Consider the following 17,559-nt stretch of genomic DNA (forward strand, 5'->3'; position numbering starts at 1 on the left):
CTATTTGGTAGATTAGAAAGGTGAAATTTGAGAAGGGGAATACCCAACTTGATCCCACAAAACCTTATTGTTCCTGAGAAAGGACACTAGAAAGAAAGAGGAGTTGCTTGAAGTTCAGCCATAAAATCATAATTTGCAAAGTGAGGCATGACTTCCCAGGTGCTCATCCACTTCCTTGTTATCTGACATGTCACCTTTTGCTCTGCCCTCCCCATCTGGAATGACCAGGTGATGCAAGGCTCATGCAGTGGTTGTTGCACACATCTGTGTAAAAGGAGGAAGTGAGGAGAGAAATAATGGATTCTACCCCTCATTTTTAGAACTGATGAGAAGGAAGCCATGTGGGACAGGGGCTGCACCAATAGGTGCTTCATTGCCTGCCCTTAGGGAAGGATAAGCCATGACCCCACTTGGTGCTGTTAAGAGGTGGCAGTAGGAGAAAGAGTACCAGACTGGGTTCAGTTCTTGGTACTGAGCTTGTTTATCCTGTTAGCCCTATCTCTCAGAGCATCATTCACTTTGTCCCCAGACACATGCTCTTATAATTTCTGTAATTCTATTAGCATGGAGGAAATAGGCTTCACTGTCCATTTGATTTTATTTCTTTTTTTTTTCCAGAGAACTCGGCTGCTTGGTATTTTAGCTTAACCCTTTGTGGATACTTTTGGCTTTGCATTTCCAGGGCATTGAGGCTAAATGTTTTGTCTTTCTGTCTCCTTGCTATAAGCAGCTTTATAACTGAGAATTTTATTTGTTCTTTTTAATCGCAACTAGAAACGAGTTAAAGCTTCGAGATCAGATCATAATCTGTGTTCTCCAAAAGTCAGTGTTTAACCAGAATATTTTGGAAACACTGATCTGCAGAGGAAGCAAAGAGCCAAAGCATCAAGAGATACAGGTATTTTAGCTTAATTTGCCTAGTTACTGAAATTTTCAGTTGTGTTTGTATGGCACAGATATTTTGTTTCTAACATCCCATGCTGGATCTCCTGGTGAAATCAGCTCAGAATTGTGGTAGAATTATTCTTATAGCTGGGGAGGGAGATGTGATGAGAACACGTCACCATGACTGCATTGCAGAACTGCACAGAAGAATTTGTATGGTAGGGGGAAGCTGATCTACCCAGGAAGATCTGCAGTAACAAACTATGCAGCCTTTGTTCTTTAATAAACATGCTGCTATTAGAGGGGTTTTGCTTTGTTAAGGTTTTTTAAGATCAAATCTTAATCAGCTCAGGTGATGAAGAAAAGAGTATTTTCCCACCTTTGGTCTGTACTATTGATGCTCCCAGTTGTTCCCAGTTTGCTTGCTGTTGTTCCCAGTTTGCTGTGGCTGCAGGGCTGCAGAAAGAGCCCCCAGTAAACTCATCTAACTGCAGGTGGTGCATGTGAGTGGTGGTGTTGGAATTTCTACGTGTTCTAGGCAGGATGGTAGGGGATGAAGAGAAACCAAACAGAGGTTTTTCCTCACTAGTAGGGAAGCAAAGACTGGTTGCACCACTGGAAAACAACTGTAGTCTAAAATGACATTTTGAATGCCCTTTTTTTTAAATGGAAAGCATTGTGGTAAAATTCCTGAAAAGTAGAAATGTTGAAGTTTATTTTGTTCAGTGAGCTGGGACATTTTCATATTTGTATTTGCTTGCAAGACGTTTTTGATATTTCCTTTTCTCCAGTCTTCTAGTTTTAAAATTTTGCCAAAAACTCAAAGTGGAAAACCCTGTAATTCTTTGACAAGTTAAACTGGCAGCAGTTCTACTTAGTATGTAGGTGGAGCTGCTGAGGGTTAGGCAAAAATAGCATTTTCCAATTGGAAAATGCAGGTTTTAAAACAGATTTTTCAGAATTTTAGAACTTCGGGTGAAATTTTTCATTCTGAAGTTTTCTATGGATTACATTATGTCTGGAAATGCTAAAAATACAGAGGTGGTTTCCAAGAACATAAGTAGGAAAGAGTATAATATTTCACTCAAGATTAAGAATAGAGTAAGGTGGCCACAGTGTATGGAAAGCACCAGAGCCCACCATTTCCTGGATGAGGAGCTCTGGTTCTGCAGGGATCTCCCTGGGGCCAGTGATGTGCCTCTTGAAAGCTTTTTCTGGGTTTGTCAAGTCTGAGGCCTTCATCTGCCTGGACTCCGTGATAGCTGCTAACTGAGCTGCCAAATCCTTTCTAAAACTTTTATCCGTGCTGAGGATAATTCAGCTGAAGGCTGCAGTTACAGAGCCAAGCACTCTCAGTCTTTACTGCTCGTAAAGATAAGGCCAGTTCTGAGATGGGAGCACCTGAGGCCTCATTTCAGTTGCATTCATGCAGTGAGGGGGGGGATAAGAGGGAGAAGGGGAGGAGAAGGGTCAGAGTGGGACAGAGCCCCGAGTGCTGCTGATGCTGGGTGGAAACAATAGAAAGGGGCTCTGTGCTCTGCACTGGCCCGTGTCAGGAGGGGGAGCTGCAGCTGCCTTGCTGCATCCATGGCTTGGCTGGGTTGAGTCGCTCTCCCTCCTGCCCTGATGGAGCTTGCAGCAGCTCTCACAGCAAGTCTACTCCCTCTTTCAGATCCCCTATTCAGGATTATTTTGATATTTAAAGGGCCTTCACCTTTACACTGCCTGCACAGTGGTGGCAGCTGCTCTGGCTTCCCTGTGCCTTCTCTGTCAGCAGAAAAAGCTGTTCAGCACCTGGGACAGTGTGTGGCTGGGATGTAACCTAACATACAGCAGCATCTCCTTGCTTGGGGAAGGCAGCCCTCTGCCCCGTGGTCTGTCCGTGCCCCATCTCACCTCGCAGCTCTTGTTTCAGTTGCCTGCAGAGGAGTGGCTTTCCTCTCTAGGTCCGAGAAGGAGAAGGAAACATTTAGGGCGGGGAAAGCGCGTTAACCCCATTTAAACTTTACACCACCCACTGGTCACCTCGGGAGTGTCCACAGTAGTTAATGTCTGGGGAGATGGCCAGGGGCCTGCCCCCTCTGTGGGAGGCTGTGGTGATCCCAGGGTGTACCTGCATCAGTGGGGCAGGCAGTCCTATAGTTATCCCTCACCTCCCTGCCCTGCCTGTATGAGGGACACAGCTACAGTGTTTGGAGGAAGGGGAATGGAAGAGAGGGTGACAGTGTGAACCCTTCCTGCTTTTAACGTGGGGCTGAAGACAGCCTCACCCACCCCACTTGTGATGCTTTTCCCCTATCTCCTCAGACTGCTGAAGTGCTCAGGCCCCTGGGGAGCCCTCCCAGACTACAGGGATGGGAGTGTGTGCCCCTGCTGCAGGGGCATTCAGCCACGGGCTGGGAGGGAGTGAATGCAGTCCTGCAGCTGCTGTGAACAATTGCAAAGGTGTGGATGCAGCTCGTTTGGCACAGCTAAAATCTATGTATTTATGGGGGGCTGCCTGGGAATGGCAGTCTAGGTGGAAATGTAGCCTGGTCTTGATGAAGACAAGCAGAGCTGGAACTGTCTGCTGCTGTGGCTTGTTGAAGAACACAGGTTTAGGTGTCAACTAATCCCCTTGGGACACATGAGCCTCAAACCCCTTCACAAGTAATAGGGGATTTCAAGTTTGTTCACCAGGCATTAGTTGTACTTACAATTGATGGTGCAGTTGTTATGTGACCTCACATCACCCCAAGGATAAACTGAGATTGGTTTAACTTGAAAAGTTCCAGGAGCCCACTTCTCTTTTTGCAGGTTACCTGGAACAAACTGTGCTGGGTTCATCCTGTGATGGGGGTCTAGGGCCTCAATCTGTCCTTTGCCAAAGACTTTAAGACTCTATGTGTTTCCCCAGCTGATCTGTTGAGGGTTATACTTAAATCCACATTAAAATCTCCCCAGAAAAACACACAGGTGTGTGTGTTCTCAGGTATCCCCTCATTCTTGCTGCCTTTCACCGTCTTCTGTCGCTTTCCTGTGCTCATAGCCTCAGACTCACTAAAGTGTGTTTGTGTCCCAGATACACGAGCTGTTAAACTTGCAGAAAATTTGAGGACTAAATCTATATAAAGGAAAAGTTTATGTTTTATTTATATTTCATCATCAAACAGAGTATTATATACATGTTTGTTTATCATACATTAATTTGGCCTTTGTTGATCCATTGGCTACCAGAGATGGCAAGGTGAGAAACCTTTCAGTGGTTACCTTAGAGGTGTTTCTGTTTCTCAGTTCAGATCTAAGTATCAAAACCCACTTGCAAAGCTCTTTATAAATCAGACACAAATAGTTTTGATGTATTTGAAGGAAATAAGTTTCACAGCAGTACCTTCTTTGTAATAGGGAAATTGCAGTATTCTAAGGAAAGAAAATATCCTTCCTAAGGCAATATATTTAAAATACATAATAATAATAGGATGATGATGATGATGATAATGATGATAATTCCAGGATGGCATCTTGTACTGTAAAAGTCTTTCACTGTAATGTTCAGACTTCAAATAATTGAAAAAAAGGGCAAGACATCACCAGAACTACTGGACTCACTGGAAAAAAAAATTCTGTTTGTTTTGCTTTTTTTCCTATCCCAGTAAGTCAAGTTCTACTTTCCTTTTCCCTACTCTAAGGGATGTGCCACTCACTTGGCACCTCTGTGGAGTTAACAAAGGAGAGCTGAGAACAGAATGAGACCAAATGTCTGTGTAAGTATTGACAATTTTAAAGAATAGCTAAGGGTTTATGGCAGCAGTGTGGTTTTGAAAAAGTGGTTGCAGAAACAATCCAACAGTCCCCAGGACACAAACAAGGACAAATATCCAGAGAAACAGCCTGTCCACTACCATGGCAACATACTTCCAATCTTCAATGACCTGGAAGAAAAAGCCAGTTAAAGATATTAGCAGTTTGTCATATTCTTTTGGTCCTCCTCTTGCTAATGCTGAGTTTTTGTTTATCAAAATAAAAGGAAATAGATCTCAATGTTCAGGGAATAAACTTGAGTTAGTCTTGGTAAGGGATTTTTCTCCTACAACCCATCTGAGCAGTGGAGAAAGATACAGTAAATATTTCTTAGCTTTCTTGGATACATCAGATACTGAGTGTGGCTGCCTGGTGTGGTACCAGCCCTGAAGGACCCACACTATAATCTAATTAAGGGGATTTTTTCTTCAGTTTTAGTTTGTAAATGTTATTAATCTCAGTGGGCAAAAATAGGTTGTGTTTACTGCTGTTAAACAAGGTTAGCTTCAGAGTCCTTTTCTTATCAGCAGTCATCTTATTCATGGGGTTTAATGCACATTAATACTGTTGCTTTTATTAAAATCCCTTTTTGCCCTGCATGTGTTGTCTGTGAAAGTCGTAGCCTTAGATTCTGTCTCAGACTGAAGTGACTAATTGGGCTATTACCGTAAAGGGGAAATATATCAATCTTCATTTGCATCTCAGGAATAATTTTTCCTCTCCCATTGATTCTAGTTACACATGGAATGTCCTCACATCAGTGACTTTATCATCCTTGTCAGCTGAATTATGTCTGATATTAGAATATTATGTATTTTTCCTTTGATGCACACTTTTAATTCCCACTGCTGCTAATGGGAATTGAATGCTTCTGCAGTCAGACCATATAAATGTACATGAACAGTTGTTATCAGACCATTGTGATGAGGAAAGGAAGCAGAGAATAAAGTTATGCATCTAGAAAAATTGTATGTAATATCAGAGGACCCCTATGTGAACAGCAGTAAGTGGATTTTCAATATATAAAATGCTCTTGAAAATTGTTATTACCATCAACTGAAAGCTTTGTAGATCCCTTAGTGTGCAAGATATCCTTGCAAGAATTTCTGAGCTATTAGAAAACCTTTCCCTGCACTGTGAAGTCAGCTTCTGTTCAGTCATTTTCAATGTTTACATGCTCATGTCTAATGTTAATAGCTGAACTTCTTTATTTATATTGACAGTAATTTCAGTTAATAGAAAACATGAACTACTCAGCAGCATGCTCCTCTAGGGACTTCTACAAGATCAGGAACCAGACTTTATTTAATCTGCTTGGCTGAGGAAGGGAAAGTACAATAGGAATAGAGAACCTGGAGTCTCACTGGGGTCTGGATTAGAGAGAGGACAATGGTAGGTATGAGGATGATTTTTCCCAGCTGTGGGTGCTTGTCTAAAAAACCCCTGTGACCCACCTGAGTTTTCCAAGCATTGCTCACGGAGTATTTCTGTCAGCTCTATTGTGCTAGCTAGTGGCCTGTGAGTAGGGCAGGGGAATGGAGCAGCAGCAGCAGCTGCACTGCTTAAATAAAGTATTTCTCCTAACCAGTAATGAGTCTGGTATATATAAAAATAACTGAAATGAAAGAAGTGTCAGCTCTGCTGAGGTTTTTAATCCTACCCATGGTGTTTGCCATATACAGACAGGTGTCTTAGCCCAGAAAGGGTGTTTGCAAAGGCCTTCTACCAATTTTGCTAAATCCTCCTGTTGTGCTCAGTTAGGTAAATAAATGCATGAGCTGTAGGTATTTTGTTTCTGGTTAACTTGGCCTGGCTATGGGTTGAATCACAGTCTTACTGATTCACAGTGGTGAAAAATATTCTATTTCTAACCTGGAACTGAATATTGTTTTCTTGTCCTGCCAATCACCACTTGAATGTGACAAACAAAGCTTTTTTAAGAGTGTTTCAGGACTAACTGGGAAATCTATTTTTGTAGAAATAGCCATATTATTTGTCAGGAGAGTATTTGCAGTTACCAAAATGCTGTTCATTAATGGCATAAATTATTTCCTCTTATGAGCTATATCTAGAATCTCTCTAAAATCTTGACAATAGCTAGAGAGCTCAAATATGCTTTCTGAGGAACAGCGTGTTACAGAGGAGGACAGAAGATGAAGTTTGGAAGGACAGGGATTTCTCTTTTTTACTTACACTCTGGTCATTGTCATCGCTTTTCATGTGCTCTGCTATAAAACTGACTCCATCAATTGCTTCTTGCACTTCAGGAGAAAATTTTGCACCTGTTCTTAACCTAAAATCTCGATGACTGCTGACATTGTCAAGTGTCTCAGAGACTTTCATATCATATCTTTTGGCAGAAGCTGTATTCAAAAAGTAGGTAGAGTTCTTGTAGAAGTCAGATGGTTCCATACAAGGATTCTCTGCTTTTGTCTTTTTGCAGTTGCATGGCTTTTGCCGTGGAGAATTATTTTCTGGGCGCTTCATGAACAGATAGGCCGGGAGTCTTTCAAGGAAAACCAGCTTTACCCAGGGGGGCATAGTGTGAGTGCTTGGAGATCTGTGGTGGACATTGAGCACACAGACACTGGTGACTATTGAGAAGGTCACCAGCACCATTGTGAACATGAGATACTTCCCAATCAGTGGAACATCTAGAGATGTCGGAGGGACAATTTTGGAGATCAGCAGCAAGAACACAGTCAAGGCAAGCAACACAGATATGCATAAGGTCATTTTTTCACCACAGTCTGAAGGCAAGTAGAATACTAGGATGGCTAAGGATGTAATTAGCACACAGGGAATGATAAGATTGATGGTATAAAAAAGTGGTTTCCTTTTGATAATGAAGTCATATGTCACATCGACATAATTGGGGTCCAGAGGGTTTACAGTCCTTCTTCCTGGGAGTGCTACAATGTCCCACTCTCCGCTTGGCGTGAAGTCGTCCATGCTTGCCATGGAAGTCTTAAGCACCATATCAATTTCTGTGTGGTCGTATGTCCAGGACCGGAACTTCAGGGTGCAGTTCTGCTGGTCAAATGGGAAATGCTTCACCTCAATCTTGCAGGCACTCTTGTAAATGGCTGGTGGCAACCAGAGAATGCTTCCATTGTTCTTTACAATGGCATTTGTGTACAGCGAGACCTCGTACGTCCCGTCCGCGCTAAGGAGAGGAGAGATGGGAGAAAGTGATAAAATATTAACAGGAAAAACATAGTTCAAAACAGAAAAGGTCTGATATTCTTGGTCTTGTGGGCCCCAGTTGTTCTAAGAATCAAATTTTAGAGAATTTAAAGTTTAGCAGTTGTTCTAATAATCACTTTTATTCTGAAATCTGTGCTGTAGGGAGCTATAACTTGATAGGGAGATCAATGTATGCATTTCTCCCAGTGAGAGAGGTGATTTTTGATCCAATACTTACAGAAAAAAAAGTTATAAAATTATTATTAGATATTGAATACACACTTCTGTTTCATCAGAAGAAATCAATGTATTTTGTAAATGTTTGCTCAATTAATTAAAGCTTCCTACATCTCTGAAGACTGCACAAAAATGAGATCATCCCATGTGAAAATGGAGGTACCTTTGATCTGGAACACAGCCACTGCTAAGAACACAGAGCATCATTCCTAAATGACTTGGACAAGAAAATAAGGATGAGCAGCATTAGTTAGAAATACAGGGAGAGTGTAGGCAGAGGAAATGTAATTATATGAGTTATAATTTATTGCGTCACTCCAGTTAATGTTTACTTATTACGAAACCAGAACAGACAAGCCACCACATTCTTAGTGCCCACAAATAATCTTGGTTTTGTATCTCTTCCAACTGCTGAACTTCCACCAGGGAGTCTTCAATGCTGTGATGGGCCCTTTCACTCAGGGAGAAGATCACTATCAGTCAGTAGTACCTTCTCCTGTCCAACAGTCTGGGCAAACAAGGTAGGGCTCTTTAAGCCATTAGATATCCTGAGGTGGTATTCATGTTTGTTGACAAGGCATCATGGAAAATAGTTTATTTCAGTGCTAAGGGTGATTTTTTTTTTCCTAAGTAGGGAAATGCTACAAATATCTAAGCTTTGGCACATGTGTCTGAATCAGTTAGGTTTGGCTCTGGAAAGGGCTCTCACCTGGTATAAAATAGCTCTTTTTTGAGAAATGAATTGTATCTTTGTTCTGACATATCTATACTCCCTGAGTTGGCTTTGCCATTGTGCCATGCCATGTGCTGGGCAGACTCTTGGGCTGGGAATATGAGTCCTGGTGCTGACTGCCCTGTCTCAGTGTGAAGAGGCTGGGCTGCAGTCTCAGAGCCTTCTGCACAGGCCACAGACAGAGCTGTGGGCATGGGGACATGCTTTGTGTTTTCCTGAGCATCTTGAACTGGCTGATGCCTCTGAACTCTGCTCCAGCAGCAGGAAGTTACGTGGAGCTGTCCTTTAGCTGAAATTTAATTGAAGCTTTGTACTAGTGTAGACATCCAATATGGTGAGGCTTGTTCCTGTTCATTTAAGGAACCTTTTGAAACTATTTCTTCCTATTTTTACAAATTATCAAATGGTATCACTTGGCCAGCAGGAAAAAGAAACAGAGGACAGAGGCACAATTTACTAGAACAAGCTTTGACCAGGCACAGTACATCCTAATCCACTGGCTCAATCATTTTGTGACTAAAACATTAGTTTTAAGTGCTCATCAAATCTAGTTTCCAGTAGTAGGATTCCAAGGACTTAACTCAGTTATATATAAACTTCCTGGGTTTCCCATCTGTATATGTTCATAAATCATCATGTGTTCAGGAATTCATTGGTTTTCAAAGTATCATAAAAGTATAAATTTTGATTATTTAAAAAAAGTTTATCATCCACTTGAAGGTTTTGCTAGAGACTCAAACCAAAGGAAAACAAAATTCTCAGCTGTTTGTTTGAAAGAGGAACTGAAGTATATTTTTCTCAGTACTATAAAGCTACAGGGTCAAATGTTGACAGGTTTATTATGTATTCATAAAATGGATTTTTTCAATGCTTTTTGAAAATGGAATATAATTTGATTTTCTACATGACTATGAACTCCTGGAGTTATGGTATGTGTGAACTTTGTAACAGATTTATGTCCTGGGGTCTGTGGTAGAAGAAGGAGTGGGGGAAGGAGACAAAGCTGTATCTCAGACCCTAAGATGTCTGAAAGGATCGCAGATGTCTCCTTGCAACTGCACTTATACCTACAGTTTATTCTTTCCATACAGTCTATTTTCATATAAATCTGTCTCAGTTGTGAGCCTTGCCATGGGTCCTCTGCTGTAACTGCTCACACTGCAGATATCTTCTAGCTCTGCTGGAATTTCTTTAACCAGAGCATTGATGTTACTAAAATGATCTTTGAGCCCAGTAGCCCAGTCAGATACACTTGCTACTATCTAGTGACAGAAAGTGATAAAAGTGACAAAATTCAGTTTTAAAATTTTACCAGACCTACTTCATTATTTCTGATGTTTGTTCCTTGGTTAAATTTTTGTTCATTGTCTGCATAAACTACATCAGTTTTACTTACTTATTGTAAAGCACAATGTCTGGCAACCAGATGTGTTTTGCAGGTATTCTCAGTTTATTTATTCCTTCGTAGTCAGAGGGCTTCCAAGCCAGCCGATAATCAATCCACTCCTAAGAGAAGAATTGTACAGTAGTGATGGGAGTGTCCTGACCAGCACTAATAAAACAATCACATGATGGAGTGAAAGCAGTCACATTTGTGGTTTGCAAGAGCCGTTTCTCTGTGGGTTTGTTACCTGGTTCAGCCAGACGTTCGTAGTCATGATCTGCTCCCGTTCATTCTGCAGGGGAAAATGGAGACAAAAACTGGCTTCTAAAATGTTTCACTTCATTGCAGTAATAAGATTTATTTGGTAGGTTTTTGAGCATGATATTGTGTTAGTGTTGTAATAGTGTATTTCATGACAGACATATCTCTGAGGTAAGATGGCCAGTCTTGTACACATACTGATGATACATAGTAACCCGATAAATGTAGAATTCCAAATGCCTTTTAACAAGAACAGTTATGGCAGGAGTGAGTGTAGTTGTTCGGAAACAATGACCACCACCTTGCTAAGCTGGTTTCCTCCCCTACCCTGCTTTTCCACCTTTGATTTGAAACAGGAGAGACTTTTGACCATCAGGGAGGCCTGCATGAGGTTGTGTGAGGTTGGTGTAAGGTCTGGCAGGCAATCAGCTGGCAGGCCCTGCTTCATGAGCTGCTGTCTCTAGACAGCAGTTCAGAAGACAAACCTCCCTGTAGAAGATCTGTCAGGAGGTTTTCTGTAGGAAAATGAGTTAATTCTCTGATCTTGAAGATGCTTGAGATTGTTGGGGCCTACAAGATGCCTAATTTTGTTCTGCTCGAAGAGTGAGGCTATAGAGGGATAGAGACTGAGCTGTGCTAGTCTTGATCCTTGCTCATTCATCCACCTTGTTTAGACTGTTCATCCCCGGGGCCTCTGGAGCAAGACAGCTCCCTTTTTATGCCCAGAATCTGCACTCTTGGGGACACTGTTCTCGTGGTGGTAGTGCAGGATGTACGGAGGCATGCCTGTGTCCAGATGGAGCTCCCCAGGAGAGAGAGAGAGCACTTAACTAGAATTGTCTGGTATACATGGCATTGAATCCTGTGTGTATGCACACCTGTGTGTATATCTACATATAATATATCCAATCTGCATGTGTGTATGAAAACTCAGCTGTTTGTACAGATTCCCTTTCATTCCAACAGAGTCCTTCTCATTTCCTCTTGAATTTCAGAACATAAATTCTCTACATCTCCTAAATTTTGCAGGAATCTAGTCACTAGCCCTTAACATAAATTCTGACAGGGAGGCAATCTTCTGTATCTTTTTTATCATCCAGGGAAAGAGCAGCAGAGTTGAACACCCCAATTCAGGAAATTTTTCCACTTACATGCTGGCTCTCATTCCCACTGCAGTTAATGTTAACCTCTCTTAATAATCATGTGTTTATACCTTGGAATAACTGTCAAACGCACACAAACCTTGTGGGTGTTAAGTGTCTTTTAGGCCCACTAAAGTAGTTTTTATTGAACTTGAGGAGTTGCTTTCATGAGGATTGTTTTAACCATGTTAAGCTATTCCAGCCAGAACTGTGTTTTTCTTTACAACATTCCACTGTTCTTTATTGATATGCCTGATATCGATATTGATATGCCTGATATGTGATTTGGATGTGGTTTTGTAACTTGTTTTCAGGCCATTGAACCGCCTCAGTAGAAGATGGATTAGTGTTCCACTTATGGTGGGTGGTGTGCACAGTCCAGGATGGGTCCTGACCTGGGGTAACTTGCAGTAACTATACTGAAATCAGTGCAATGATTTTGAATTTCAGCTAGATGGAATCCAGCTATTGGATGAAGATCTGCCCCCAGTCTTTCAATGCTTAGGCATAGACTGGTTTCCCCATTGGAGCTCCATTGTGAGGTATAAAACCAGTAATTGCATGTATGGGCTCTGCCTATTAATAGTGTTACTCAGATGAGAAAAGAACAGACACATAGACACATAACAATACCAGCATAACTATTACTTAGAGTGCTGTGCAGTAGTATTGAATGTAAAGGCATAGCCTGGTTTGAACTTACCACACTGATGAGCTGTGCCAGGGAAACCTGCAGTTCTATGGATACCAACTGGGAGGAGTTGACAGCTGGTCGAATTAACTTATTGTATCTGTCAGGACTCAGTAGGTGGTTCATTAGTTTTTCTTCAGCATCTGCTGCCATGCTTGCTGTAAAGCATCACCAAACAGGATTATGGAAGGAAGACTAAAGCGACATGATGAGGGGTCACAGAATATCTGTGTATCAGATCGTCTTGGAGAAATAATGACAGCTTTTGATTTTCTAATGACTGTAGGTTTGTGTGAACAGGAGGATGTGGTGCTTGCAGTGGTATCTGTTCTGCGGGAGTTGACTGTCCACAGAGCACAGATCAAAGCAGATCAATCAGAACCCTTTTGCAATAAAATGTGAAGCTCAAATTGTTAGATACTTTTGGGAATACACTCAGAAACTGGGAGCAAACCATCCTCTTAATAGCAAGGGAAGAATTATTCTATGATCCAAAGGGAGGGGTCCAGCTGTGACTTCTCTCTTTAGTACTGTAGGAGACAGAGTTGCAGGTACACATATAAATTTAAAGACTCTTAAGTAGAGAAAACCAGGGGATAAGCTGTAGGAGTCATAAAGGATTTTTTAATGACTAGGGACTCTCTGGTAGCTAGTGATGTTTCTGTCCCAAAATTTGAAAACCCAAGGCAGTATATTAGAGTTATTTTATGTGGAAGTAAGACCCGATTTGAGGACTTGCACAAATACCATAAATCTTTGATTGCCAAAGCTGGAGTCCAGTGACTACAAAATGTAGTATCTATAGGTTACTATCAAACAAGCCTGAACCTTCCCTGTGTAGCAGAGCAGCTTCTGGCACAACCCCAGAGTCGTTTATTCTGTTCTCATGTTCTTTGTGTGCTTTTTAAAGTCATCCCAATGGGCTATTCAAGCCACTGTTGACCACCTGACAATACTGATGAACAAGGTCCTGATAACAGAACAGAGACATTGTGCTGTGTGTCAGGCAGTTCTGTGTTGTGATGCTGATGAAATTATAGTGTTAGTGAAAGCAGGTTCCAATGCAATTGATAGAATGACTCTTCCATAGAAAAGGTCACCTAATTCAGCCCACCTAATTCACCTCTGGATATTGCAGAAATGAGAGTAGTGTCCTTACAGCATACTTGCTTCATTATTTCCCAGAGCAATTCCATGCAGTAAAATCACTGGTCATGCAAGTATTTTAAATTTGTGGTGCATTAATTTGTTCTGGAGGTTTTTTATGTTGTAGCATATTCATGAAATCTGGGGAAAGGCAGACACCAAAAGGCCAGGATCAAAGCCAAAGTTTGTGTGCATATCTGGAAGGTGCCATATCTCCTTGTGAACTGGGCTTCAAGTTGCTAGGCTGACCAAGTCTCTCCTGAAACTTGAAATTCTTCTGAATCCAACTCAGGTTAAAAAAATATCCTAAGACCTTCTTGTTTGTGATCTAGTGAGAAAGTGGAGTGAGGTAAAAGAAAAGATTATCAATCAGAGATTTCATATCTAAGAACAACTTTTACTCGAGCTCTGTGGAAAGGTTGGGGTAAACACCAGGCTTAATTCTTGTGAGACCAGCATGAGCTGTGGCCTCGTAGCCCAGAGTTTTCACCTATACTTAATTATAAGTTTGTTCTTCAGAATAAGCTTTTAAAATACTTTGCAAGCAATTTGGGAAAACAAGTTTGGGTGAATGTATCTGTGTTTGTTTTTTGATTCACACTTGCTTTGTACCTCCCTGCAAGTCATTGTAAAAGCCCTATACCACGTGATATTTTAATACGACATTTGTTCTCAATGCAAGGTGCCTAATCAAAAGCTTATCAAGCTAGAGCTATGCTGAGTCTTGTTAAGCTTCAGATTCTGGGGTGGGTTTTTTGTGTATAGCAATCAAGGAAAAGCTAAATTTGTTACTGTGAAGAGAAGAGGACCATGTTCTAGGAATGAATCTTCTTGTGGTTATAGGGATAGGTTAGAAGTCCTGTGGTAGTTCAAGGAGAATCCTTGTTAAAGTTATTTTATTGTATGGTTTGGTGAGTTTTATGTTGGGTTTGTTTGTTGTAGATATTTTTTTAGTAGACATTCCCACTGTTGCATATGTAAGTGATGTAAACACATGGCTATAATTCAAATATAAATAAATTGTCGGTTGGTTTGTTTCATTCAGTGGTCACTGAATACTGTTAGCTAAGATAAGAGTTCTTGTTTGAATTGTTAACTGTGTTTTCACGGCATTGTGAAAATGCCTTTGTCTGTGAATATTCCAGCACAGAGAGTATTTGCTAAGCAGAGAGTAAGAAGTACAAACTGTAGAATATTTGCAGAAAGCTAATTCTGGATTTGTAATTAATTTTTACTCTGAAACCTGCGTTTAGCAATCACAGTTGTCTGGTCTGCAAAAACAAACATAGTGTGGGGTCTGCATGTCTGATGAGAACAGCTCAGATTTCCAAGTACTGACTGTTAATAAACTTTATGTGGATTAATGACAAGCCATGACTTTAATTATAAAAACTATTTATTCAACAATGAATACCTTTGAGAAATTATTACCTGTTCTTAGTGAAGGCATTTCTTCACTTGGGATAATCCTTTACAAAATCAGTGACCAGAATTAAAGGGGCTAATCTGTCACCTCACTCAGAAGCCTGTATCACACACCACTAGGTGTCAGCCCTGAACTGCCTTAAAATCTGTTAAAACCAATATCTCTGTCAATACTGGGGAGTAAAATGAGTGCTTCTTGTCTAATTTTTATAGTCTACTTTCCATTAACAATCTACATATAAACCAGATGGCACTTAATGAGAACAAAATTACCAGGCATCAGGTTTCATCTTTATGTGCATTGTGTGTCAGTAGCCTGGCCTTTGAAACTTCTCTTTTTCCTCTCAGGGTTGGAAGAAATGGAAGTGCAGTTTCTCCCACAAAGCGGGTTTTTTTCCAAATAGCAGTAATCACCACAGATGTTGAAGGGGGTAGACTGATGCTTTTAGACAATTGATTTTAACAATTATGATCAGGCAGTCCTAATTTGGGAGTGGAGTATCTTTGTGTACTGAAAGCAGTAATAAATAAAGCCCATTGGGGTAGATCTTGAGCTGGAGAAATATTTTAGCTTCACTGAACACGCTACACATCTGCTCTGTGACAAGGAGAGCAATTGCCACATAACTTGCAGTACACATTCCTCACTAAGTTTGTTTTCTTTGTGGGACTACGAGCATTAAAAAAAAATTGCACTAAGATGCTTTCAATTTCACAGCAGAAGAAAGTAAACCACAGACTTCATTCACTCTGCTGTGGAGATATTCCTTTTTGCATAGTCTAATTTAAAGACATAAAATGAAATAACTAGATATCCTGTGTTATGCTCTTTGATTTCAGTGTAATGGCAAATTTGTTGATTTCCACAGGAAAAAAAAAGGGCAATGCTGAGAAATACATGCAAGTTCACTGTTATCACTGTCCACATTTCAAAATTTAACGTAAGATATATTTCTGGTGTTTCTCTGAATTCAGTTATGGTAAGGAATGCTGAAATAGTATTTGTTCAGAAGTAACATTGTAGCATCTGTAACCACTTTAGTCCTTTACACTCTCACAAACAAGAGACATAAGTTTCCATCTGTAATTAGTAAAGAGCAAGTAAGAAGCAGCAATGAAACAGTCCCATTATCTTCTTTGAAATTACTTCATGATGTTGTTACTTCTCAACATGATCTCAAGCAAAAAGATTTTCATAACCTCTTAGAAGAACACATGCTGATTTGGAATGCTTATTGTTCCAGTGGAAGGTAGCAGTGAATTTATTCTATTTTAAAGATTTTTAATTTTTACACTGCAATTAATGCAAATAAAAAAGGAAATACTCAGGGGTTTGGAAGTGTATAACAAAAATCTGAAGTGGGCCCTCACTCTCCTTTTGTTACAAAGCAGATGTTTTCTAAAGTTGCCTTTCAGAGACAGAAGAAACAAAACAAGTGTGGAATGAATAGGTAAGAATGGGAAGTGTGTGATCTGATCTTGGTTCAGTTTCAGCCAGTTTCTCTCAGAGCACTTCAGTGGAGCCTCTCCATGGGAAGGTGCTCCCACACTAAATGCACTATTTCGTGCTGCAGTCAGGCTGTTTGTGTTGGGTAAAACATATCCAAGAAATCCTGACAGCCTGAGGGAAATGTTCTTGCATAAAAAGCATAAATATATGTTTTTCGTAGCATGTAGTTACATATGACAACTTAATTTAAACTGTTTACATTCTAATTTAAAAAATCGGGAATTATGAACTTTGCAAAATATAGGAACTTGAGAAAATAATGGCAGAGGGATGACATCTGTCATATTTATGGATCATGTCATGGTTCATTTTTTCACCTTCAGCACAATTTCTGCTTTTCCTATCAAAGATGATCCTGGGAGCATATAAAGGGATATTATTTAGTCAGTATCATTGTTATCTCCTACTGTTATGTAATTTTATATCCCACCCGTCTGTCCATATCCATCATTCTGCATGCGCTGGTACCAAACAAGCCCAAAACAACACTAAAATGATCAATTTTATAAATCCTCCTAAAGTCTGCAACCTCCCGAGGTGATGGTGATGGAGCTCCTGTCACTGTCCTACCTTGTACCCCCCAAAGCCCTCTCTGTTCTGAAACTGTAGGAGAAGGAAAAGGTCACTTACCGTGCAGACAAAAGGAGCCCACTACAAAGAGAACGAGGGAGTGCATTTTCCTCATGGCAGTCAGAAGATGTGTATTACTGTTCTGCAGCTCAGACAGCTGGTAATAGGCTCTGCTGGCAGAGGCAAGAGATGGAAAAGCAGACCTGAATCTTGGAGGTATGAAATGCCTGGAAAGAGACAGACAGTAGGACCTGACAGAAGCGTTCTGCAAAGTGGAATTTTCGTGAGCATAGTGGTCCCTCCCCCTTTGCAGCTGTTTAAAGAGCTTTGTGAAGAGGAAAAGCAAATAAGAAGAGTGAACATAATGTGATAATGTTGAAAAAGAGGAAATGAAATAGCAAGCTAAGGGACATGATGTGCAAAACACAACTGCTTAATTCTTGCTACTAGATCACATTTAAAAGGCTTTCTGATTAATAAGTGCACTGGGTGGGAATAGCTGTGTGAGAAGAGTGGGTAATAACTTGTGCCATAAAACCTCTTAGTGTCAATAAATTATAGCCCTAGCAGAGGGTTATTTTCTGTGTCAAGAGAGAAAATTTATTGCCT

At 40.6% G+C, this 17,559-nt stretch overlaps 1 protein-coding gene across 3 annotated transcripts; it reads right to left on the reverse strand.

The window, feature by feature from the left end:
• Window positions 1-4,317: 4,317 nt before the first annotated feature.
• Window positions 4,318-17,207, reverse strand: CHRNB4 (cholinergic receptor nicotinic beta 4 subunit). Of its 3 annotated transcripts, none has more exons than XM_063412380.1 (6): window positions 17,011-17,207; window positions 12,312-12,457; window positions 10,453-10,497; window positions 10,218-10,327; window positions 6,859-7,831; window positions 4,318-4,796 (listed from the first exon to the last, which is right to left on the reverse strand). In XM_063412380.1, the coding sequence occupies exons 1-6, from the start codon at window positions 17,063-17,065 to the stop codon at window positions 4,656-4,658; spliced, it is 1,470 nt and encodes a 489-aa protein (XP_063268450.1). In that variant the 5' UTR covers window positions 17,066-17,207; the 3' UTR covers window positions 4,318-4,655. The 3 variants fall into 3 exon arrangements, with proteins under 3 accessions (XP_063268450.1, XP_063268451.1, XP_063268452.1); XM_063412381.1 differs by having other exon boundaries at window positions 12,312-12,453; window positions 17,007-17,207; XM_063412382.1 differs by having other exon boundaries at window positions 12,312-12,445; window positions 17,033-17,048.
• Between the last annotated feature and the right edge of the window lie 352 nt (window positions 17,208-17,559).

This window comes from Prinia subflava, chromosome 15 (genome assembly GCF_021018805.1).
Source record: "Prinia subflava isolate CZ2003 ecotype Zambia chromosome 15, Cam_Psub_1.2, whole genome shotgun sequence".
In the NCBI taxonomy this organism is placed as follows: domain Eukaryota; kingdom Metazoa; phylum Chordata; class Aves; order Passeriformes; family Cisticolidae; genus Prinia; species Prinia subflava.

Bases quoted from the DNA above. Each gene is read 5' to 3' on its own strand.
- CHRNB4 (XM_063412380.1), bottom strand. From the start codon at position 17,065: ATGAGGAAAATGCACTCCCTCGTTCTCTTTGTAGTGGGCTCCTTTTGT. The intron at 12,458-17,010 runs GTAAGTGACCTT...GATGCTTTACAG, and splicing joins GGGCTCCTTTTGTCTGCACG to CAAGCATGGCAGCAGATGCT. The intron at 10,498-12,311 runs GTAAGTTCAAAC...TTTCCCCTGCAG, and splicing joins TGGCACAGCTCATCAGTGTG to AATGAACGGGAGCAGATCAT.